The sequence below is a fragment of the Anabrus simplex genome, chromosome 6 (assembly GCF_040414725.1).
Source record: "Anabrus simplex isolate iqAnaSimp1 chromosome 6, ASM4041472v1, whole genome shotgun sequence".
In the NCBI taxonomy this organism is placed as follows: Eukaryota; Metazoa; Arthropoda; class Insecta; order Orthoptera; family Tettigoniidae; genus Anabrus; species Anabrus simplex.
Window position 1 is genome coordinate 151,861,754 of NC_090270.1, and position 24,984 is coordinate 151,886,737.

The 24,984-nt window shown below is 38.6% G+C and overlaps 1 protein-coding gene across 2 annotated transcripts in view; it reads right to left on the minus strand.

The window, feature by feature from the left end:
• The window catches only part of frj (farjavit), a 122,653-nt gene that overhangs the window by 63,143 nt on the left and 34,526 nt on the right, over positions 1-24,984 (minus strand). For both annotated transcript variants that reach the window (XM_067149984.2, XM_067149982.2), the window contains exons 3-5: positions 20,495-20,657; positions 4,980-5,131; positions 1,899-2,113 (exon numbers count right to left, since the gene is read on the minus strand). In XM_067149984.2, coding sequence (XP_067006085.1) covers positions 1,899-2,113; positions 4,980-5,131; positions 20,495-20,657 — 530 coding nt within the window. The remainder of the gene's footprint in view (positions 1-1,898; positions 2,114-4,979; positions 5,132-20,494; positions 20,658-24,984) is intronic.

Consider the following 24,984-nt stretch of genomic DNA (forward strand, 5'->3'; position numbering starts at 1 on the left):
TTCTCCAATCGCGAATACAGGACTCGTCAATATTGTATTTCCTACTGGTGGCACAATTTCTAATAATTTCGGCTTCCCGAACTACTTTCAGTTTCTCACTCACAGTAAAAGATCGTAAACACTTTGTGGAATTCATGTTAATACTCTGAGAACGTGCGTGAGACTGACGCCAAGAGCGGAAGTAGCATATACTGAGAGCAGAGAGAGCATTGTTGCCAAGACGCGCCGGCGGTGATGCTCAATTTACGTGCATTCAGAAAGATAAATTTCCCAAAATTCTAAATAAGAACCGTACCCAATTTTGGAAGCGATATTTTCGAAAAAACAGTGCGGGTGGTACTTGAGATTATACGGTAATTAATCTACTGAATATTTGTTTCCCTACCCAACAGAAAACTTTTGGCTCCAGCTATCACAGGGCCAATGGCCACAGAAAGCCTCTCATATGCAGTGGAGTGTATATTCAAGGAGAAGAAATAACTAAATCAATACCGAAGTGTTTACTTTCATTAAACTTATTTCAGAACTCACCCACTTTACATAATATGAAGGCATTCTTTACCCATAAACAACTGGCACATTTTAACATAGTTTCCCATCATTCATTGAAGCTCTGCTTGGGTATGGATGTGATATGCCATCAGATGTGATGGTTTTAATTTTAATTTTACATTTAAAATTTCAAGAAAGTGACACTGCTTTCTATAAATTATTGACATCACAGTATAATAATCCTTAAGATTTTGATCTTATTTTTTGCTTGGTTTAATGTTGCAGTAACTAATCATTGGTTGTCGGTGACGTGAGAATGGGAAATGGGATTCTAATTTTAAAACCATTTTTTAAATAAAAGAATGCTCAGAAATGTTCCATTCTTATGTCATATGTATGAAAGTTTCACAAGTTGAATTTTTCAGCTGAGCTTCAGGTTTCATACTAACTACTCTATGCTAGGTCATAGTGCTTCTGCTAAAGTTTGTGTAATATGTCCTTTCATCCTCAACTATATTATCATTCAATTAGCAATATAATGATTCAGAATATTTTCACCTAGAAATTGATCCTGGACACAATTTCTAAAATTTATAAAAGTAACTATAATATATTAAAAAGGTCTATAAATCATCTGGTAATACATCTTCATCCTTACCAAATATCCAAGAGGTCAATCCTGTACCTATGAAGTATCTGAATGAGCAAAAACTAATTACAAATTAACACACATGCATTTACTCTTAAATCACTTCAATCACAGTGGATGCATTACAGAAAATTAAGCACAATGTGTTTGAATGTATTGATATTAGAACCACTGGGGTCCAATACACAATATGCAGAATTTCATCGGCTGACCCTGTGATAGTTGTGGACAATGCTGTGTAATTTCAATTACTTGAACAATCAAATACACTATTTTAACAGACCAGATTATAGTGATTACAATGAATGTGCTATTTATATCAAAAGTAAATGAAAGTCTTATTAATAACTAATTTACAATTAATGGCACACAGCAAATATTACACTTCATATACAACAATAGCAATATGCCTAACATGAAACATGATAATAGGATCTACATTAATTATTTTGAACATTTATAAAAGTAACTATACTATATTAAAAAGGTCTAGAAATCATGTACCTATGAAGTATCTGAATAGAGTAATAACTGGTTCTTGCCTCATATCCTAGTTGTCCTGGATCATACAATTACTTTCATCAAATCCTTATCACAAACTGGGATGTAATACATACTTTCTCACAGAGGAGGGGCTGGACACTCAATAACTATCCTACTGTAACTTTATAATACAATGAAATAGTGAAAATAATCCTAACACAATTCAAGTCCATTTAAAGGCTGAAATTACTTAGCTGAGGTATTTCTGACTTACATTTCTTTCAGTGTTTCATACTCCTTGGACGGTCCAAGGCCAGATTTTGGCTCCGTAACCACTGGATAAGCCCCAAGACCAGCCATGGTGCATACACATTCTGACAGAGTCAAACCAGTATATATGCGCATCCGGAAGATAAAAAACATTGGATTTACATACCAAAGTCTGTACAATACTGAACGTTCAGTATAGAATTCTTCACTCTCTGAATACTGGAAAGAGAAAAACATGCAATTATCCACTGAGTTAATTCATTCTTGTAAAAAATGTCATTTAGGAACTCAAAGGCTTTTCACCAATTGTATTGCATCGACTGCAATCAACATAAAACTAGAGAATACAAGCTCATCATGCCAATAACAAATATGGTTGGAAATAAAAAAATAAAGGAATGCAAAGTCAAAATTAGCATACTCCTAAAAATTGGAATGTAAAGAGACGTTGTGTTTGTACAGAAGATTTGTAATTTTCAGATTAATAGCACATAATCTGGTATTGCCATTTCAGATCCAACCAGATGTCAAGATACAAAATTATCAATCACAATGTTCTATGGGTGATCCACATTATTTTGAGAAGTTGTTACAGAAGAGATCTTCACAAAAATATACAAGTTTATACTATAAAACACAATAAAATATGGAAAATGTTCAAAATATTACAGGCACCTACAGAATTACACAATGGTATGCACAGTTTTCTCATTGCAGTGTAATGCAAGTAACATGGGCAAACAAAAGGAACAGAGCATGATTGTTGGTGACCCAATAGAATGTACAAGTGTTTCCCTTACTGAAACACTTGGTGAATTTTCAAGGCCAACAGTGTCATGAATGCACCATGATTTGATGAATTAGCATTAACCATACACTGAGTGGCCGAAAGTCGTAGGAAGACATTGAATGTGATGTTAACGAGTTGCTCCTCCGCGAGCCCTCAAAAAAGCAGCAATGTGGTGGGGCATTGACTCTACAAGGTGCTGGAATTGCTCTGGAGGGATCTGGACCTACGTATCTTGCATTGCTACCAACAATTTTGGTCTTGTGTGGATGGTGCGAGGTTCATGGAGCGTACACCAGCATCGACAGCATCCCATAGATGCTCAATTGGATTAAGATCGGGGGATCTGGAGGCCCAATCCATGGTCGTAGCTTCACTGGAGTCCACCTCCAACCACCTCTGCATGTCACCACAGAATGGTGACATGGCGCATTGTCCTATTGAAACAAGGCATCTCCATAAGCTACTCTAAGGCCAGAGAGGGATGCAGATGGTGTGAAGGAATGTCCACATAACGTGCACCTGTCAGCGCTCCCTGCAGCCAGACAATGGGGCCTAATTGCGACCATGACAATGCCGCCCAGACCAGAACTGAGGCACAACCTGGACATTACCTTGTTGACACACAGGATCCAGTTTCATGGGGCATACACTCTCACGCGCCCATCAGCTCGATACAGCTGGAACTGGGATTCATCAGACCATAATACATGCCGTCACTGTTCCAAGGTCCATTGCCGATGTTCACGGGCCCACGCACGTCATTGAGCTCTGTGCCGAGGTGTCAGCAAAGGCACACGAGTTGGTCGTCGGCTGGTAAAGCCCATGTGGTGCAATTGCCTCCTTACAGTCCTGGTAAAAATGGGTCCTGACTCCCAACATACAACTGGGCGGTGATGTGACTCACAGTAGCCTGTCGAGCACCCAGTATGGTTTTGCCGAGGCGACGTGACGTCCATTCGTTAAACACATGTGGTCTTCCCGTGCAGCGGTTTACACGGGTGGTAACATTCTCTCTATGATACTGAAGATAATACACCCTCACCACCGTGGACCTTGGAAACCTGAATTTGCGCGTAATCTCTGCAATGCTATGACCCATGCGCCGATGATCATACCACGTTCAAAGCTGGTTAAGTTGTGATGTGTTGCCATCTTCACGACACTGGTGTCTGTATAACAGGAATCAATCGAGGGATGTTCCACCATTGAACACTTTATATAAAATATAACACTTATTAAATGAATACCAGTCTCGATTCCTTTGGAATCATCATCAGTTCAAAGCAAATAATTAAATCAAGAGGGTATTAATACACATTCAACATGAAATCTGCTATCCTTGTTAATGATCATTATCTCCTTCCTTGGATTTAAATATTTAAATTATTTATTATTTATTGATGGGGTGAAAGTTCTTTTTTGGGATCATTATAAGTACCTAGGTGTTAATATAAAGAAAGATCTTCATTGGGGTAATCACATAAATGTGATTGTAAATAAAGGTTACAGATCTCTGAACATGGGTTATGAGGGTATTTAGAAGATGTAGTAAGGATGTAAAGGAGAGAGCATAAAAGTCTCATTTACTTTCAGATCTTCTTGCTAAAGTATTAAATTAATTTTGGAAAGCATTTCACTAGGGCATACAAGATAAACTACATTCTTCATTTTATTAACATTGGTAACTTCTAACATATGTATGTCCAACACTTGTCCCGTTCCCCTATGGGGTCGGGTATGAAGTGAGATGAATCTTCGTAGCAAGTTTTTAGGACCAGATGCCTTTCTGACGTCAACCTCATCAGAGGAGTTAATGAGATGAGATGAAATGAGTAACATGATATATGATCGGCCGATGACCTTAGATGTCAGGCCCCTTTAAACAACAAGCATCATCATCATCATCATTATTATATATGATAGCAGGAAGGGAAAAGGTGAAACCCAGTGCTGGCACATAGCCTACTCCTGTCGAATAGCACCAAAGGGTCACTCAAGGCATTACATTCCCATCCAACGGCTGAATCGCCATTAACAATGTCGTATTACCTCACTCCATGCGAACACTACAGTGAAGTTTGGAATTTAACCCAGGCCTTTGGCACATAATCAAGTGATTACAAATTGTTTACCACCACCTCCCCTCCCCTGCCGGCCGACATTCAAATGGTGAAATTTTTTGGTCCTTTATGAATGATCAGTTCCAATGAAGAGAAGGCAGTACCAGAAAATATTATGCATTTTAATACATCGGAATTTTCACAGAAATCTTTTAATGAAATACTAAAAGCTCACCTTCAAAGGACAGAGATAAGACACAAGAAGAAACAAGCCAGCAAAAATAGGTACATGCTTCAACTTTTGTAGAGTAGCACCTAAACAGTCAGCACTTGTTGAAAACGGGCTGTGTAACCAATCCCAGTAGGTACGATACCTATAATAAGGTCCTGAAATCACAAACAAATGCATCATTTACTAAATCCTCAATACTGAAGAAAATATTTAATAAGGATAGCCAGTCTATGGACTGATGACTCAAACAACAAGTTTATTATATCAAAGGAAAATTATTTTAGCAGTTTTCAAGAAAACATCACATGTATATTATCTAACTTGACTTGCTCCTTTTTAGATGAACTTCCACTTATACCAAGAATCTACCACGAAGAAATTGAGCTCGGACATGATTTTCTTCTTCTTCTTCTTTGCAAATGGGTCACCTAGGATCACGTGGAATAATCTGTATGGACCTCCTTCATAAGGACTGTGCAAGTTTCCGTTCCTTCAACCATTTACATTTCGTAGGTTGCTGTTCTTCCCCGTGTCTGGACTATAATTCTGATTTCATTCCGACATAGTAGATTTGGTGATCCTAGTTCAAGAAAGGTCTTTCTTTCTCCATTAGTTTATACCACTTTCATCTAGTGGCCTTGTTCTGCAGAAATTTGTAAATTTTATGGGGAAGTCTGGTAGAGTCTATTCTGTCTAAGTGCTTTGAAAATTGGATTTGTTGCAACTGCACTGTATCTGTGATTTTGGAAACACATTGACATATTTCACAATGAGGTTTAGGGTAATGAATTTCATTTTTAACTCTTGGCACTAAGATTTTCCTCATAACTTCTGGGTCCTTAATATCTAATATCGTTCCCTTATTTATTTTTTATCTATTTCTTTTACAGTATGAGGGTGCCTGAAGCATACAGTGCCTCTAGTTTAATCACTGTTATGTAAAGTTTAGTCTTACTATTCCAGGAAAGGTGTTATTGTAAAACAGTTTCCACCTTCTGAATTCTTGACATTATGGATTTATTTTCATTACCATTATCTGTAAACCATTCATTAAATTCCTTCACTCTGGAGATTCTATTACTTCCAATGTTAATTTCCTGTGCCACAGTTTTGATGTCAGTCATAAATTTAATAAATAATAATAATAATGTTACTTGCTTTACGTACCACTAACTACGCTTTTACGGTTTTCGGAGACGCCGAGGTGCCGGAATTTAGTCCCGCAGGAGTTCTTTTACGTGCCAGTAAATCTACCGACACGAGGCTGACGTATTTGCGCACCTTGAAATACCACCGGAGTGAGCCAGGATCGAACCTGCCAAGTTGGGGTCAGAAGGCCAGCGCCTCAACCGTCTGAGCCACTCAGCCCGGCTAGTCATAAATTTAGTATTTTACTATGATAACTGAAGTCAAATTTTTGCAACTTTTTCTTGTAGTACAGCAAGTTGTTTTTGTGCATCTGAGATGTTTTTGGCAATTAGTGCTGTATCATCAGCAAAGGCTAACATTCAATTTTAATACCTTTAATCTTTGGTCCTAAATAGTCAGATTGTGCACCTGCCTTTCTCCATTTTCTGACTACTTTTTCAAGAGTGCCATTGAAAAGTATTGGAGAAAGTCAACAAGTCAACTCCTTGTTGGACTCTTGTGTTTATTTGAAATTCATGACTAAATTGCTCATAAACTTCATCTTAACTATTGTTTTGGCATGACAAATAGAATACCTAGTGAGATCACTCACCGAGTTCAGGCACGCTACAGCAGAGTGGCGCTAGTGGAGCCAATCACCAATGCTATAAGGTCAGCTGTTTTAGTGGACATTACAGTGCACGCAAATAACCAAATAAAACACCCAATAATTGTTTAGACTTATGAATAATATTGTCAGAGAGTTGTAATTTTCCCAGTCCCCACAAAGAAATAACTTTGTGCTTTAATGAGAGAACACACAAGATAAAATGGAACATTACAAAAAGCAAAAGGAATATTGTGCTTTACATACTTAGAAAAATACTTTTTAAACTGAACACATAAAACAGTAAACATTCCATGTTCTTAATCTGCCCATGTAGGTAATTAATCCTAGCTTTGACTGAGGAAAAGAGACATTTAGCTCACATTAAATTAAGAGTTCTGTTCTTTAGTTGCCTTTTGAGAGACACTATTGGCTTTTGGGCATCGGTAAGAGAATTAGACTGGCTGTGAATTTGACTACAAGTAGGCCGACCAGGAACTTTATAGCTCACTGTTGCCATCGCTGCTCCACTCACATTGTGATTCCTGTTCCTTATCTTAATACTGTCTTCATTCCTTTTCCTATTGGATGCCTTCCGCGATTTTATCTCAGCGGATAGGTATTTCGGTAAATTTGGAAAAATATGAGGCACCGCTTCTGGTTTTAATTTTCACCTCACACGAGGAAGTTGAACGTTTTCACCATTCACAATGAAACAATCTGCCTTTATAAGTTAATTAAATGAGCCGAAAAACGCAGGTCGCATATTCTGCTTTTAGCGGACAATTGCTTGTCTTTCCACAGAACAACTCTCGCCCACTTCCCAAACAGATTATTCTGTTTTGGTGGTACGCGGGTAATCCCAAAAATAAGGTCTCCTATTTTTTTATAAATACAGAACTCTGTTTGTTGGCTGTTGGTCACAATATTATGAAGATTGTTTCCTGCGCTCGCATATATACATGTGCAAGCTGCACTGAGGCACTCGGTCTTGGCTTGGCAGCCGTTGAGAATGGAGCTCCCATTGGATGTTACTGCCAAGTGCGAAATGTGCACAGTTATTTGGTTCCTGAACGCAAAAGGTACTGAACCGATTGAAATACATTGCCAATTGACGGAACTGTATGGTGAGTTGTGCATGGATGTCAAAAATGTTCGTGTAGAGAGTTTGCAGCTGATCGGACTGAAATTCATGACAAACAAAGGAGCGGCAGACCGTCAATTTCCGTTGAGACAGTCGTGAAGGTTGAGGAAATTGTGCGTGAAGATCAGCGGATCACCCTGGATGATCTCTGCACTTTGGCTCCTGAGGTTTCCCAAAGCGCCCCTCACAGAATTTTAATGGAAAAGTTGAAATACCAGAAGGTGTGCGCAAGATGGATGCCAAGCATGCTGACTGAAGACCACATGCGGCAAAGAGTTGATTCTTCCCGCGCATTTCTCTAACGTTTTGCAGCCGAACAGGACAACTTTTTGGACTCAACTGTCACGGGTGACAAAACCTGGGCGTTCCACATTACACCTGAGACCAAGCAACAATCACGCCAGTGGCGGCATCCCTCTTTACCACAGCCATGGAAATTCAAGCAAACACAGTCTGCCGGTAAAGCCATGACAACTGTGTTTTGAGATCGAAAAGGGGTATTGTTAGTCAACTTTATGCCCGCTGGGACCACAATTAACGTATCAGGTACTGTGAGACTCTGAAAAAACTCAGACGGGCAATTGAGAACCGGAGAAGAAAAATGTTGAGCAAGGGCGTAAACATTCTTCATAGCAACCCTCGCCCGCATGTCGCCCAGCAATACATTGCTCTCCTGCAACAGTTTCAATGGAACATCATCACCCATCCACCCTGTAGTCCTAACCTGGTGCCCAGTGACTATCAGTTGTTCTTCAAGTTGAAAGAACATTTGGCCGGAAAATGATTCAGCACTGACGACGAGGTGAAAGATGAGGTTCACAACTTCCTGACAGCAGCGAGCTGGTATGACATGGGCATATAAAAACTGTCACAGCGTCTACAAAAAAAGCATCGACCGAAATGGTGATTATGTAGAAAAATAGCTAAATATTCAAGCTTTAAAATGATGTAAACCATTATAGAAATAAACAGGTCTATGTATTTATTTTAAAAAAGACCATATTTTTGGGATTACCTTCGTTAAAAAATCGTTACCATCAGGCTTCCTTCCGTAACCTGATTTATAGCCAGGAACAAAACAGTACGACATTTTCTCTAAATAATACAAAACTAGCTGATTGCACACATGAAGCACTGCACAGATATTAACAGACTTTCGGAAAATATCAAAACAAACAGATTCTCTCGAGAGGCGTTAAAACTGTTACCATGACTTAATGCATGCACGTTATTACCTTCGTCAACAATTTGGCGCACGTGTTGTTGCAGCTGGTTCATTGCGACTGTAGCGCCACACTTTGGCGGAGCCACTAACAACAATTTTAAGGGAGTGGAGTGATCACACTAGGTATTCTATTCGTCATGGTTTCGGTGAGCGATTCTTTGATATTTCTTGTTGTTTGATCAAGTCTAAATTGTGTTAAGATATTAAGAAGTGATTTGCAATCTATGCTGTGATATGCTGCTTTTTTGAAAGCAACAAATGTGATAATGTAATTTTTGTTGACTGTGTCACGAAAGTAAGATAATGAATTTTTCAAGTTAAGAATTTGCTCTACACATGACATTCCTTTACAGAATCCAGGTTGGTATTCGAAGAGTTCTTGGTCTAATCGACACTCGGCATGATTCAGGAGGATTTTCAAAAGAATTTTATAAGTAATCTGCAGGAAAGAGTTTTCCCAATAGTTGTTTGAATCCATCCTATTTCCTTTTTTGTGTATTGGGTGTATGATCACTGTTTTCTGAACCATAGGAATTTTTTGAGTTCCCCAAATTTCCAGTATAATTTCATAAAATTTCATGATGAAACTGTCTCCTGCATCTTTTTTAAAAATTTTTACAAACTGCCTTACGCTTCACTGACACAGATAGGTCTTATGGCAATGGTGGGATAGGAAAGGCTTAGGAGTGGGAAGGAAGAAGTCATGGCCTTAACTAAGGTAGAGCCCCAGTATTTTCCATGGTGTGAAAATGGAAAACCACAGAAGACCATCTTCAGGGGTGCCAAGAGTGGGGTTCGAAACCACTATCTCCCGAATGCAAGCTGATAGCTATGTGACCCCAACCACACAGCCACTTGCTTGGTCCCTGCATTTTTTCTATAGTTCTGCAGTTATTTAGTCTTCCTCTGCAGCTTTGTTGTTTTTCTTAGGAATTTAATGACTTCTTTAATTTCCTGGATATTTGGTGGGATTGAATCTGGAATACTTTTGGAAAAGGTGATATGAAGCTTTTCTTGGGGTGATTCACAGTTGAGTAGTTTAGAAAAACATTTCATGAGGATTTTGCAGTTAGCACTATTAGCACAGGTAATTTCTCCAATTTCATTGGTAAAATAGAGTGATTGTAAGGAATATATAGATAACTGTTGTTTGAAAGTTCTGTGAAAGTTCTTTGAAAGTTTTGTGAGTTATGTTTCTTAAATTCTTCTTCCAGTGTTTGCAGTTTTACCTCTTTACTTTATTTACAAATTTTTTGTAACAATTTAGTAACCATCTTTCATTTTAAAGCTCCACTAAGCATGTTTTCTTGTTTTAGTTAGTGGTGCAATGTTTTCGTTATGTTTGTAAAAGTCCTGCTTGTATTTGTGACTAATTTTGTGGATCTAATTTTTCTGTTGCTTTCTTAAAATTGCCATTAACTTTAATAGTTTCCACATCACATTTCTGTTGCAGAGCCCCTTTGGTAAATTTTGTTTTTCTGGAATTATGCCAAGAGAGAATTTTGTAGGATAATGATCAGAATCTAGGTCCAGTCCTTTGAGTACTTTGAAATCAAGATTTATCTAGTATTTAAGTGAGAGATCAGAAAGTGATCCAGTTGAAATTCACCTAATAATGGATTAGGTGAGACCAAAGTCTTAGTTTTGGAGGGATTTTTCTTAAAGACAGTTGATCATCTGAAGAATAAATCATGACTTGTGCACAACTCAACGAGGAGCATGCCATTCTTATTAATCTGCGTATGGCCAGACCATTTACCTTCCCAGTACGTGCTCTGAAGGGTCAGGGCCAGCTTCCCCTGGATACTTATTGAAAGTTAACTCTGCCCACAAGGGCTGATCTTATTTTCAGAATATTATTTCATTAATAACACATACTAGTAACTATTCACATCATCATCATTGTGATCACTGGCAATAGACACCAGCGGCCTATTTCTCAAAGTGACAAGTTTGACAAGTGACAAGCATTACTAGTGACAAGTGCTGACAAGTTTCCATGTTCTGTTTCTCTAACAGAGTGGCCACCGAGTTGTGAATCGTGACAAGCAACTGACTAGTAAATTTTTGACAAGTAGTCGGTTGGTTTCTCAAAACTGAAAGCTTGCCACTTGTCACTAGCTAGTAACTACAATTTCTGACCCAGGCAGGGACACTTGACATATTATTCCCTACACAAGCGTGAGTTGTATTTAAACGTATGAAATGTAGATTAATAATATTTCTGGATTCGGGAATTTGTTGGTTATTGACTTTACTGACTATTCTTATTTTATGCGGGACATGTCATCAGATACTGAAGATGGTGCTGGGCCTGTCCAAAGAAGAGTAAGGATTTATCGTGAAATGAAGACATGAAAATTCATACTCTGTTTCCAGTCATTTGACTGGGTCAGAAATGGAATGAATGAAGCCCCTATCTAGCAGTGAGGATAGAAATTGTGCTGGCTGCCGAAGCCAGTCGAACTCCTCTGTGGCAAAGATTAATGACTGACAGATGGAATGAAATGTTAATGGAGAATGTTGCTGGAATGAAAGACAGGAAAAACCATAGTACCCGAAAAAAGCCTGTCCCGCCTCCACTTTGTCCAGCACGAATCTTACATGGAGTGACCAGGATTTGAACCACGGAACCGAGCGGTGGGAGGCCGGCGCGCTGCCGCCTGAGCCACAGAAAAAGGACCAACATATATGTTCAAAAGGCCTTTCCAGTTTAATGAACGATTTAGATTCAAGTGGAAAGTCAGAAGAAATGCTGATTATGATTGCATCTCAGTTACAGAGAGCAACATTGAGAAGTCATTCACTGAGTGAGAAGCTTGTAATACAGGTTGCCCTACCCTGGCTCTGATCTGGAGAGCAGTATCATATTGTTGCTGATGTGTGTGGTGTAAGTAGTGCCTCTGTAAGTCGTGTGGAGCCTGTCAATATTATCATGCTGCCAGTTTATGTTAGATGGCCAATGAACATAACGAAAGCTGTAAGTGATTTCCACACTTTACAAAGCATGCCATTGGTCGTGGTATGTGTTGAAGGCATCTTAATTCTAACTGAGGCACCTCACGACAATGAAGAACAGTATGTAGACAGATATGGTAATCACTCTATAAATGCAATGATAATGTGTGGCCCCAATAACAAGTTTGACTATGTAAATGCTAACTGGCCAGGAAGCGTTCACGACTCAAGGGTGGTGCAAAATACTGTAGTGCACTATACAGAAAAATTAAAGAAGGGTGGAGGCCAATAAACTAAGGTTAAAGCCACTATACACCAGCAAAGTAATCAAGGCATGTGTTACCTTGTGGAACTGTAATAGAACTACTGAAGACATATGTGTTAACCTTGACGAAGAGGAGGAAGACCTAGATACAGAAGACATGATCAACATACCCCTGGCACAACTGTTACAAAACATGAGTGGGCACGAATGTTTGCAGCCAATAATTAATCATTTTGTGGTGTAGGCAAAGGAAAAAAAAGACACAAATATATTTTAAAATTAATTTTATTGTAATTTATTTTTTTTAATGTATTTTTCAAATAATAAAGACCTTGGAGAAGCTGCACAGAACAGATCATCACTTCAAAATTAGTCATAGTACTGCTTTCTCCTCTTCAATTTTCTGAAGCACAGCTACCTTTGCCATTACAACTCTTTTGGAACAAAAGAGCAGAACTATTACCGTGATGCCCTATAGTCACTTGCTTTCTATACTTCTCCACATACACGTTCAGAGAATGCAATTTTCTTTTAATTATCAGCTGGTTAATAAAATGACAGTGTGAGAAGTTTACATGTAAGACATGAACTTCATTCTTAGGCCCGTATTGATGGATATGACTTACTTTTCTAACTGAAAGCCTTTATATTACCACCTAATCAATACACAATTTTCCACTGAATAGTACTAGTTTCAGCTGATATGACAGACATCCTCAGTTATTCACAACAAGACATTGTTAGATAAGGACATAGTAACATTCCAAATATCTTAATAAAAACAAGTCGAATGGGATTAAATCCCAAGAAGCTAGAACCATTGATGATCACAAAAACACATAATATATGCACATTCAAAATGTTCTTTACAGTCTATATCTAGTACGTAACACTTGATCAGATAAAATGACAGTCTAATGGAATAATAAATGATCATAAAAAATACACACACACATAACTTATGTAAACAGTTGTTAAAATATGTTCCGTGTAGTTTGCATCTAAAGACTTAACACTTAATTAGTCTATACTCTAGAAAGAGTGAGTTTTGAGAACATGCATATTAGGAACTACACTGCTTTTTGTACATTTCTCATGAACGTTAAAATATTCTGTTTAAAAATCACAATGTTGAACCTTAATATGTAATACCGTCATTAAGTTCTGAGACTGGCCACATGATGGCGCTGTGGTGCACTATAGCGCATAGGTGGCACCGTGGTATGGTACCTTGTCAGTTAAGTCTCTTGTCTCTGCAAGAGACAATTGAGCGCATGCACTGGATGCAGACGTACGGTCACTGTTGTGACGGTGATTTGAATGCGCCAGTCGGAGCTTGACATGTCAAAGTTCCAGCAACGGGCAAACATTAAGTTCTGCCAGAAATTAGGCAAAGCCGCTGCCAAAATGTTTGAAATGATGGAACAGGTTTGCGGTGCGGACGCATTGAATCTCAGTGTTGTGTTCAGGTGGCACCGAAGTTTTATACAAGGACAGGACAGTTTGAAAGATGATGTGTGTACTGGTTGGCCACAAACAGTTCGAACGGAACGCAAGATCCAAGAAGTTGCAACATTGGTGCGTGCTAACCGGTCCCAATCGGTAGACGATCTCGCAGCAGCAATTGGGGTCGGCCATGGTACTGGCTACAAAATTCTGACGGATGACCTCAACATGTCTCGTGTTACCCAGCACAGTGTGCTACGAATCCTGTCACAAGACCAACGTGATGATCGCATGACGATTTGTGGTGACCTCATCAGTGGTGCTGATGATGGTCCGAAGTTTCTCAACCGGATAATAACTGGAGACGAAACATGGCGTTTCCTTTACGATCCGCAACTGAAATGACAATCCGCCACCTGGAAAACGCCATCATGACCACAGCAGAAAAAAACACGTGCATAACGGCCAACGGCGACTATTTTGAGGGTGGATGTGGTTCTGTGCAGGTGTACACCGTGTAATGCGGCATCGTGTGCAACGTACAAAGTCATCTGGGTGCCTATCTTCCAGGCGGCAAGTCTCGGAACTTAACGACTGTACTATGTAGGTTACTATTCTGATTGTTGAAGCACATGAATACATGTCTGCAATCAATCAATCAATCAATCAATCAATCAATCAATCAATCAATCAATACTGATCTGCATTTAGGGCAATTGCCTAGGTGGCAGATTCCCTATCCGCTGTTTTCCTAGTCTTATCTTAAATGATTTCAAAAAAATTGGAAATTTATTGAACATCTCCCTTGGTAAATTATTCCAATCCCTAACTCCCCTTCCTATAAACGAATATTTGCCCAAATTTGTCCCCTTGATTTCCAAATTTGTCTTCATATTGTGATCTTTCCTACTTTCAAAGACACCACTTTAACTTATTAGTCAACTAATGTCATTCCATGCCATCTCTCCGCTGTCAGCTCGGAACATGTCATTTACAAGTAATTAATCTCATTATTGAAGCTTAGTATATTAAAAAGTTATAAATAGTTTATTAATATCCACCTGTTCAATATAATACAATCCATATAATTAGGATACAATTATTACATATTGTTTAATATGGGATATGTTTCGCTTGACATGGCAAGCATCTTCAGCCATTAAATAGATGTTACATATAAGACTATCTCTTAAAATCTAATAGTTCATAATAATATTGTAATTAATGGTCATTAGTTCTCCAGAGTGGTGGAAGTTATGTTAATTTTAAATTAAGTCATAAATCTTTAATAAGATAGTTGTTTTGTTGACTTCATATTGTACCAGGAAAGCCTAGGACCTGGTCCATAGTTATCAAAAGAAATGTTGTTCCAGCATATAAGATCCATCCAACGTATGAACATCTAAGTAAAAGAATGTTCCAGTATGTACCAGACTCCACGAGTGCGCTAGGTGGAGTCAAGTGACGTCACCTATCGTTCAAAGCTCACCTCCCCTAGAGATATTTCTCGAAAATATCTTTCTTTTCGCAAGTTTTCAACGTCTGTACCAATTTTAATGGAACAAACGCTAAATTGTAGCGGACGTCATAAAAATTAATCCCTGTGAATTTCAAATTAATCCATCCCATGGTTGCTGAGTTATAATGATTTAAAATCTAACAGAAATTACACACTCACGGTCACATGGCCGAGAGAAACTACCCCTCCCAGCGCCAGCTATATATGCCACTGGGTCAAGGTTAACAGGTGGTGGTGTTGAGTTGAGTTCAGTTCATTGCAAGCAGTCCAGTCTAGCAGTGTAGTATGTGTATGAGTAAGAGAGAGGGGAGACTGGCCCTCGCATAGTATGTTGGTGCAGTCTCGAAGACAGTACTTTCCGTTGTGTTTCGCGGAGACGAAATTACGGGATAGTAAATTGCCATCGTACTTGAAAAAGGACATCGCACCGTAAGTAGTCTATTATGCCGCGAATACGATATAATTTATAGACATTTCGAAGTATAACACATACGAAATCAGTGAAGTTCGAAGTTATATATTGGACATTCACAAACTAGAACATGACGTGCGGACTTAATTTCACACAATATTAAATTACCAACAGAAACTGTCGTGTACAGTAACTAACTACTCTACAACTTATTTTCTAACATAGCACATCCTTGGACTGTGTCTCTTTATTTATGTGCCATATTAGGAAATGACGTGTTACAGTGATAAACTTAGTGAAAGTTAAGAACCGTTTCTAAAATAATATAGTTCTATCAACATTAGAGAATCAGTGTTATCTGTCAGGATAACGATTCAAAGACTGTGGTCAGAGACGGTAATGAGAAATATTATGTATTTGCACTGTGTTGGACGTTCTCAGTGACGATTTAAAATAGTGTGGGTTTTTTTTTTTTTTTGCAACAAGGACTGTGATCATTCAATTGACGTCCTAAAATTAACATACAAATAGACTGTGTTTAACAGTGGACAATAGCATCTGTCAATACTACTTGCATGTTCCGTGTGTTAAAATCATGTCCACAAGCAGCAGAAATCTTGAGAAAATTCTACAAGATCCAGCTACCTTCAACATCATTTCATCTATGACATCAACGTGGTTTCTTCGTGGAACTTCAAGTTCGAGTCATCATCCGCACCCGCGGAATGTTCCAGATTCTCATCAGTATTTGTAAGCCAAATTTTCTTTAATAAGTGAGTAGTCACAAACTGACAGACTTTTTTTTCTTACCAATCTTGAACAGTGGTTTACCCAGTGCTGCGTGTGACGATACTTCGTAGTTCTCCATCATTACTCAAAATTCATCTTTTAATGATAAATCTATTTTCAAAATCTATTTCACAGAAGAAAGACTTTAGGAGTTTCAAGTGTTCTATGTTTCAAGGCTAACAAACTGAGACAGAAGTTCAAATTCTTATTTTCAATTATAAATGTGTTCATGTCATGTCATAATACTTAGAAAGACTTTAGGTGAAAAACTGACACTTTGTGTTTTCGCAAAAGACTATAGGATCTGTGAGATTTATTTATTTTCACAAATTGCACTCAAGAAGATTTACGTTAACCCTTTTGATTTCGACATATTATTTGAATCCTATATCAACATTGCAGGGTGGTGAATTAATTAACATTATTAATAAATTGTTTGAAAAAGGTATAACCATCTATTATTCGCCCTGCGAGTCTATCCTACTCTGTATCGGCTCCAAAACCAAGTTCCACTCCCTGAGGTCCTTCTCATGCCCTTTACCCACAAACTTTTCCTGGTACAATATGTAACAGTGATAAAAAGTTTTTTTACAATTTCAACATTATGTAAAGATTGATTCTATGATTAATGATCAAAATCATAAAAAAAGCCTTAATAATTACAATAGTATTTACCAATGATTACAAATATTGTGTACACCGTAAGTTATATGATGTGTGGAATAATTAAAAATTTTAATATATTAAAATCTCATCCTAGTAATAATTAAGAACGAGAGTCAGGTACGTAGTGTTTTGTAGTGGAATAGCCTGTTGAGCGGCGAGTATACACGTTATGAACAACCAAATGGCACTTGCCAAAGCATCAAAATATAAGAAATTGATCCATTTTCTCCTAAATCTGTTGTGTATGACTTGTCATAGTTGTATGTCGTAAACTTGTACTATATCTTCTCATGAAGTCAATAAGGGGAAGTTCAACAAGGAATTAGATGTAATATGAACTGCAATGTATTGTGTGTTGAAGTCTGAAATATAAAGGAAAGTGGGTGTAAGTTACTGTAACTTGAAGTATTATACTAAGTGTAATAATATCTTAAGGTTTACCCCTTAGAGTGGTAGAAGGGCGACTAGCAGCGTTCGCTACACGAGAAGGTCTAGCAGTCGCTTTGTTACTGCTTCTCATATTGTATGGATGTGCTTGTAGTGGCAGGGAGTGAGTCAGATGGGGAGGGGAGAGCGAAATCATGAGAACACTAGTTGTCTGTGGAGGGGACGTAGTACGGTCAGGTGGCGGTGAAGCAGCTACTGTTACTGTAGGAGTATTGTTGACGAGTTTATAATTAAATATCTTCATGAAATTATTGGTATTTACGTTATAAGAAGTGAGTAAATTAGAAAGGTGTCAGATTACCAGACTTTTTGTTTCCAATACGTTGTTTAAAGTTTGATTTTATTATTGAAGTGCTGATCCAAAAAAATATAAATATTTTCAAATTCCATCATCAGTTTGCTCTGTTTACGCATTTTAAGATTTGAAGATCAATGGTGGTAAAATTGTGTCCTGTCTCTTTCATATGATTGTTCATTGCAGAATACTTATTGTGTTTAGAGGCATTGTAATGCTCAAGGTATCTAGTTTGGAAACTGCACCCAGTTTGCCCAATGTATGAAAAATTACATTGGGCACACTTGAGCCTATAAATTCCGGAATTTGAAAATTTGTTATAGGTTGAATTTACGGTGTTGGAATTGAAAAATATATTTCAGTTCACGTTACGAGTTCTGAATGCAATATTGACGTCATGCTTCTTCAAAGGGTTGGTGATATGATATATAGCCGGATTTGTGAAAGTGAAAGCAACAAATTTTGTTTGTTTTTTTTAAGGTTTTTCTGGAGTTAACTATGTTGCAGTTTTCAATTTGATCTTATTAATAATTTTATTAATCAGATCTGGCTTATAGCCATTGAATTTAGCTAAATCTTTAATAAAAACTTTTTTTTTTTTTTTTTTTTTCCGTCTATCAATTGAGAGTGGAACCTTTAATGCCTTGTAAACTAAGCTGAAAAGGGTTGCCCATTTATGAGATTGTGGGTGCAAAGACTCATTTTTTATAGTCAGGGGAGCAAAAGAAGGTTTCTTGTAGATTTGAAATACAAATTTTTCATTGACTCTTGTTATATTTCAGCCCAAGAAGTTCAAAGAACTACTGATTTTATCCTCTTTTGTGAATTTCATATTGCTATTAAGTTCATTAAGGAACGTTAATACTTTTTCACTATTGTTTTGTTGTTTATCAATGATGGCAAATGTGTCATCTGCAAATCTCAGCCACAGATGGAGTCCACTGATTTTATTTATTATTCTATTAGTCTCTAAATTATCCACAAAAATATACAGACTTCCACATCCTTTCTCTTATTGTCTTGATTTGAAGATTTACTTTGAAATTAATCAGTTTTTCCCTTTTTTTATTTATTTTGTTCTTGTACATCATGATAAGGTTATAAAAATGAACATGCTATCCTGCTATGCTACAAAAATTGCAAACATTATAACTATTGCTATTGCTAGTTACTTTACGTCGCACCGACACAGATAGGTCTTATGGCGACGATGGGACAGGGAAGGGCTAGGAGTGGGAAGGAAGCAGCCGTGGCCTTAATTAAGGTACAGCCCCAGCATTTGCCTGGTGTGAAAATGGGAAGCCACGGAAAACCATCTTCAGGGCTGCCGACAGTGGGGTTTGAACCTATTATCTCCCGAATACTGGATACTGGCCGCACTTAAGCGACTGCAGCTATCGAGCTCGGTTATAACTATTGAGTTGCTATTCTACCTGTATGTTTGTTCTGTGTTTACTTCCATCTACTATCTACCCTAGATTAAGGTAGGAAGCAGAAATAAGCAGATCAACAGACCTAGATGAAGTAAGATTAACCAAGGAGAAAATTATTTTATGAGGAAGGTAATTGTAAAGAGATGGCCTTTGACCATTGTCCTTTCGAGTTTCACGTTAGCCCTGATCTTTTTCAGTTACTTCCCCTGTTTACACAAAACTTCTCGTATAGCGAATGTGTGTGGGTTTTTTCCACCATCCTTGTATCACTTGCAGCATAAAATATTTTATAAAATTATAGCATAGCCCAAAGAATACTTGAAACACATTAAAATTTGTGCAGACTGCTGAACTTGTGCTGCAAAAAAAAAGCAAGCTTGTAGTTTCATGCACCTGGTTGATATCACAATAATAGCCATAGACCCACCAGTTTTACCTGGGATCTGTGCCATGAGGATGTGTAACTTTACATTTCAAAAATCCCAAATTCATTGGCAAGGATTCAAACTATGGCCATCTTGGTGAAAAGCAAATGACTATGCCACTCGGCTACCATGTTCATCAGTTGTAAAGTATATAGATGGAATGAATATAAACTAATGTTACAAATTAAGCATGAAGCCATGTTCATGTTTCAGCTGGTCACCCTTCAGGTGACACAGTATAAAAGGCATTTTACAGAGTATTCGTAGCTACAGCAGTGTGTCCTACTTCTGGAAGATGTTCAATATCTACTACAATATTATCAAATTTCATATACTGTACATCAGGAACAGCAATCGAAGGAAGACATTATAAATAACTACAAAGGATTAATACTGTCATGAACGTGGCCAAGTGAACTATCAAACAAATTATGTCAGAAGTTGCCGTTCTTACCAATATACAACTGGCCCATTATTTAAAGTTATTATTAAAAATCTCTCTAAATAACTTATAGGTATAGAAATCGCTATAAACCTTGGGAAAAGTGGGTCCATTTAAGATATATATGTGATTTCAGTCTCATGAAATAACATTTTTTGCATATATTCATCATTTTTTAAATGAATAAAGGTCACACTCATATAATTCCAAAATTCTCAATTTCAATTTCTTTCTTACTTTTAGTTAGGTGTAAGGTGTGTTTTCGTAAAGTGATCTAATACCACTCTAGCAACAAAAACAGGAAATGAAATTCTTACCTGTCAGTACTCCAACATAGCAGAAAGCATAATGAAATATATCCCAAAATCCAGGATCAATTATTGTAGCTTCCTTTTCTGCACTCACTGCAGAAGACTCAGATTCATTCACCTTGGAATGTTTTGTTGCCGAGTCATGAGCTTCAAAGGCCAGTCCCACAAGCTGAAAATAAAAGCAAATCAAATTAACTAGGAAATAGCAGTTCTCAAATTAAAACTCCATACAACCCCAATCAGAAATCAGAGTACAAACTCACGAAGAAATTAAATTCTTCAAACACAATTCAATAAAAACATTACATAAAAACTGTAACTGAAGGATGGCTAATATGCAATTAAGGTATGGCTATTATAAAATGTGAGGCCATAACAAATGGACTGGGTTCTGACACTGTTACAGTTGCAGTGGAGCACCCAACTAGTAGTGGGAGAGGGGTGGGGGTAAATACCAGGAGACCCTCTCTCTAGGGGTCATCAATATGCAGGACCCAAGCTCAGATCACAAGTGATGACTACAACAAATAAATCTGCAGAGCAGAAAGACTGTGATGCAGTGAATAAAGCAGATGATGAGAAAAAAAAATCTATTCAGCAGCTACAAAATACATCTGTACTTCGTATTAGGAGTGGTCTAAATCCTTGCTAATAGTAGCTCTAAAATGCTCATTCACAGACTGCATGACAAGCTGGGCCTAATAACAAATCATCACGGTTATACGGTAGGCTGTCTAAATGATTTCGGTCAATGGATAGAGTATCCCCAGTAAATGACGCAAACTGGCAAGTTCCAGTCAATATGAAATGAATTTCATTTTGGCCCGTATTGATGATTTATTTCTGTCTACAAGGATGAGAAGGCCCTCCTATTCATTATTATCATTGTACAGTTCCAGTTTCCCGGGTACTGTTAATGAGCCTTTTCCACACATATACAACATGTCATGGAGAACATCATCCACTGTCCATCCTCTGGTAACCATACTAGTGTCCAAAAGTTAAGCATAATCATTAAACGAGGCCATACCACTTGATAGGAATGTCAGACAAATCGCTGAACAAACGGAAGCTGAATCACACACCACATGTCACATAACTTGTCCAAAAAAAAAAAAAAAAAAAAAAGTGTCAGAAAGGTTCCGATAGCTAAGGTACACTTTTGACAACAGCTAACAAAACTTGACAATGTCTTCCACAACAAAATATGCTGTTAATAGGGTGTATGGTTACCCCTAATGGCCACACATGCTTTACAGCAACGTGGCATACTCTCTATCTCTATCCAAGAGCTCTTGTGGCAGTCGATCCCATTCCTCTGAAAGGGCTATGCGAAGGTCTTGGAAGGTCCTTGGTGGAGGCTGACGGGATGTAATTCACCTCCCCAATGCATCCCAGGCATGTTCTATAGGATCAGATCTGCAGACCTCGATGGCCAGTCCATGCGATTAATGTCTTCCTCAGCCAGAAATTCATCCAACAGAGCAGCGTGGTGCATGGGACATTATCATCCATTAAGAGGAAGTTTGGACCAACCGCACCTCTGAAGAGTCAAACATGTGCTCTCAGTACCTCATCCCTGTATCTCCAAGCATTAACAGTGTTCCTTCGGACCACCCATGAAGATGTGCAGGTCCGTACAGCCATTCAACATGATGCCGCCCCACACCATGACGCCATCACTATACTGGTCCCGTTCCACGATGTTCCTGTGGTTGCATCGGCTACCCGATTCTCTCCCGACTGATGTGCGATGGGAATCGTTCTGCAAACTGAAGTGGGATTCATCTGTGCAGAGCACATGCCTCCATTCATTCATGGTCCAGTTTCGATGTTGACAGCTCCACAGTAAACGGGCCTATCTCTGTGCTGGGTGAGCGGGACACACACCGCTGGACGTCGGGCAAACAGCCCTGCTGTTCTGAGCCTCAGGTACAGGGTTTGCCAGGAAACAGCAACCCCTGAGACGGCTGCAAGCTCCTCTGACAAATGTCTTGCAAGTGCACTCCAATTTTGTCAGGCGGTTAAGGCCAGATATCGGTCCTGCTGTGGGGTGGTTACCCTTGGTCGACCTGGTATTGGCCTACGACTAACATCTCCTGTGTCTCGAAATAATCTCCAAAGCCAGGAAATGACACTTCGTACCACATTTAAGGATACAACGACTTTAGTCTGTGTCTGGCCTGCTTCCAGATGGCCGAGTATTTTACCCTGCAAAACGGGGTCAAAATAGCGTTGTGCCATTATGTTATCACGTTTACCATGAGGCTACACTCCGCAAACTATAACAGGGCAAACACGACTGAAGAAATATGGGGCACAGGCACTGGCTGTGTTTACTTTGCAGTTACACCGCTAGTCAAAGCAGGGAACACTTCCTTCCTATACAGAGCGAACACGTAACGTTGGTAGGTGCATATGTCGTGTGTATTGCGGTCTATTTCCTGTTGCCCTGCTTACTCATAACTTATGCTTAATTTTTGGACACTAGTGTCTATCCATAGGGTTTTAGGTCTTCCTGCAGGTCTCTTCCCCTCCACCTGTCTTTCCAAATTTATTCTGGATGTTCTTGTAAGCTCCATCCTCATCACACGCCCATACCACCATAGTCTGGAAGTGCTGATTTGGTCTAATAGGGATGTCTTTATTCCAGCTTCTTTCCTCACTTCCTCATTTCTTAACTTGTCCTTCTTGGTCTTCTGGATGGTGGATCTAAAAACTCAGCTCTGATGCTTACAGTCTTGATGAATCTCTTTTTGTGAGGGTGCACGCTTCAATACCATACGTCAATATTGGTATGAAACAGCTGTTAAACATCATCAGTTTGGCCGGTTTTGGAATCATGTCATCCCATGAAAGTGTTCTTACTTGTTGGTAGAATTCTGATCCCTTTTGCTCTCTGTTTGTGATTTCCTTTCCAACCAAATTATCACTGGAGATTACACTTCCAAGGTAAGTAAAACTAACCACACACTCTAGCTGGTGGTCTCCCAGTTTTATACTTGTTGGATGCCCATTTCTGTTGACTGCCATAACCACTGTCTTGGAGATGTTAAGATTATATTCCTGGAACTGGGATTTCCATATGTTGAGTCTGGTCTGTACTTCCTCTTCTGTTTCACCCCAAATCATGATATCATCAGCAAAGGCCACTGCATTCGGTTCACTTCATTATATTGTCCATAACAGTGATGAACAGTAATGGGGGCAGTACACTTCCTTGCTGAACTCCACTCTTGGCCACAAATCATGATGATCGACCTTCCCCAGTTTGTACACAGCTAGTACAGTGTTTGTACAACACCTGAATTTTCCTTACCAGTCCTTCAGGCACATTTCTTTTCACCAGGCACTCCCAAATCGTATCTCTTATAATACTATCTTAGGACTTTTCTATATTCAGGAATACAATGACCAGGTTCTTGCCTTTCACACAATACTTTTCCATCAGCATGTGGGTGCTAAAAATTAGATCCATTGTTGATCTGTGTGCCACACCAAGCTTTCCTTGTGTTGCACCAATCTAACATCGCATTCTTTGGCGATGTCACAGACATATAAAACTGTAATATTCCCAAATGTGACATGTAATTCACTTCTATGATTGTGAACTGAATATTCACGTAAATATTCATAGAACATGAAGTAAACAGAAAACTACCATTCCTGGATGTCCTAGTATAATGCAACATCAAGGGACTCTGAGTCACGCAGTATACAGTAAACCCACACACACAGACAAGTACCTGCATGCCTCTTCTCATCACCACCCATCACAAAAGCACGCTGTTCTAACATCACTGGTTAACAGGGCCATAGCGATATCAGATGCAGAACACCTTAAAGAAGAGAAAGAACACCTCACGAGAACCCTCAGGGGAAAATGGCTACTCGCTCAATAACATTCAACAAGTCTTTAGAAAATCAGAAGAGAACAAAGAAAAGTCTGCCGTACGAGAAAACAACGGGAAAGAAGTGACCTGCCCAAAAACAGTGACAGTTCCGTACATTAAAAATGCTGCAGACAGGATCAGCAAGATACTGGACAAATACAACATAAAAACCATCTATAAACCACACCAGAAGCTATCCCATTATCTACCACCAGTAAAAGACACAATAGAAGCAAAGGCTCCTGGAGTATACCACACTGAATGTAGCTGTGGAACGTGTTATGTTGGTGAAACAAAACGTCTGATCTCCACCCGCCTAAAAGAACATATCCTTCACACCAAGAACCAAAACACAGATATTTCAGCAGTAGACAAGCATTCCTACGAAACAAGGCACGGAATATCATTTGACAAGACCAAGATCCTAGCAGCTACCGCTTGGAATCTGGAAATGAAAATCTGCGAGACCATCGAAATCAAACATCCGAACAATATGAATTTAGAAGGAGGATATAAAATCAGTAATTCTTGGATGCCTATTATTCATAGTTTAAGACATACAGACCACAACATTAACACGCAGGCCGAACCTCCAATTACATA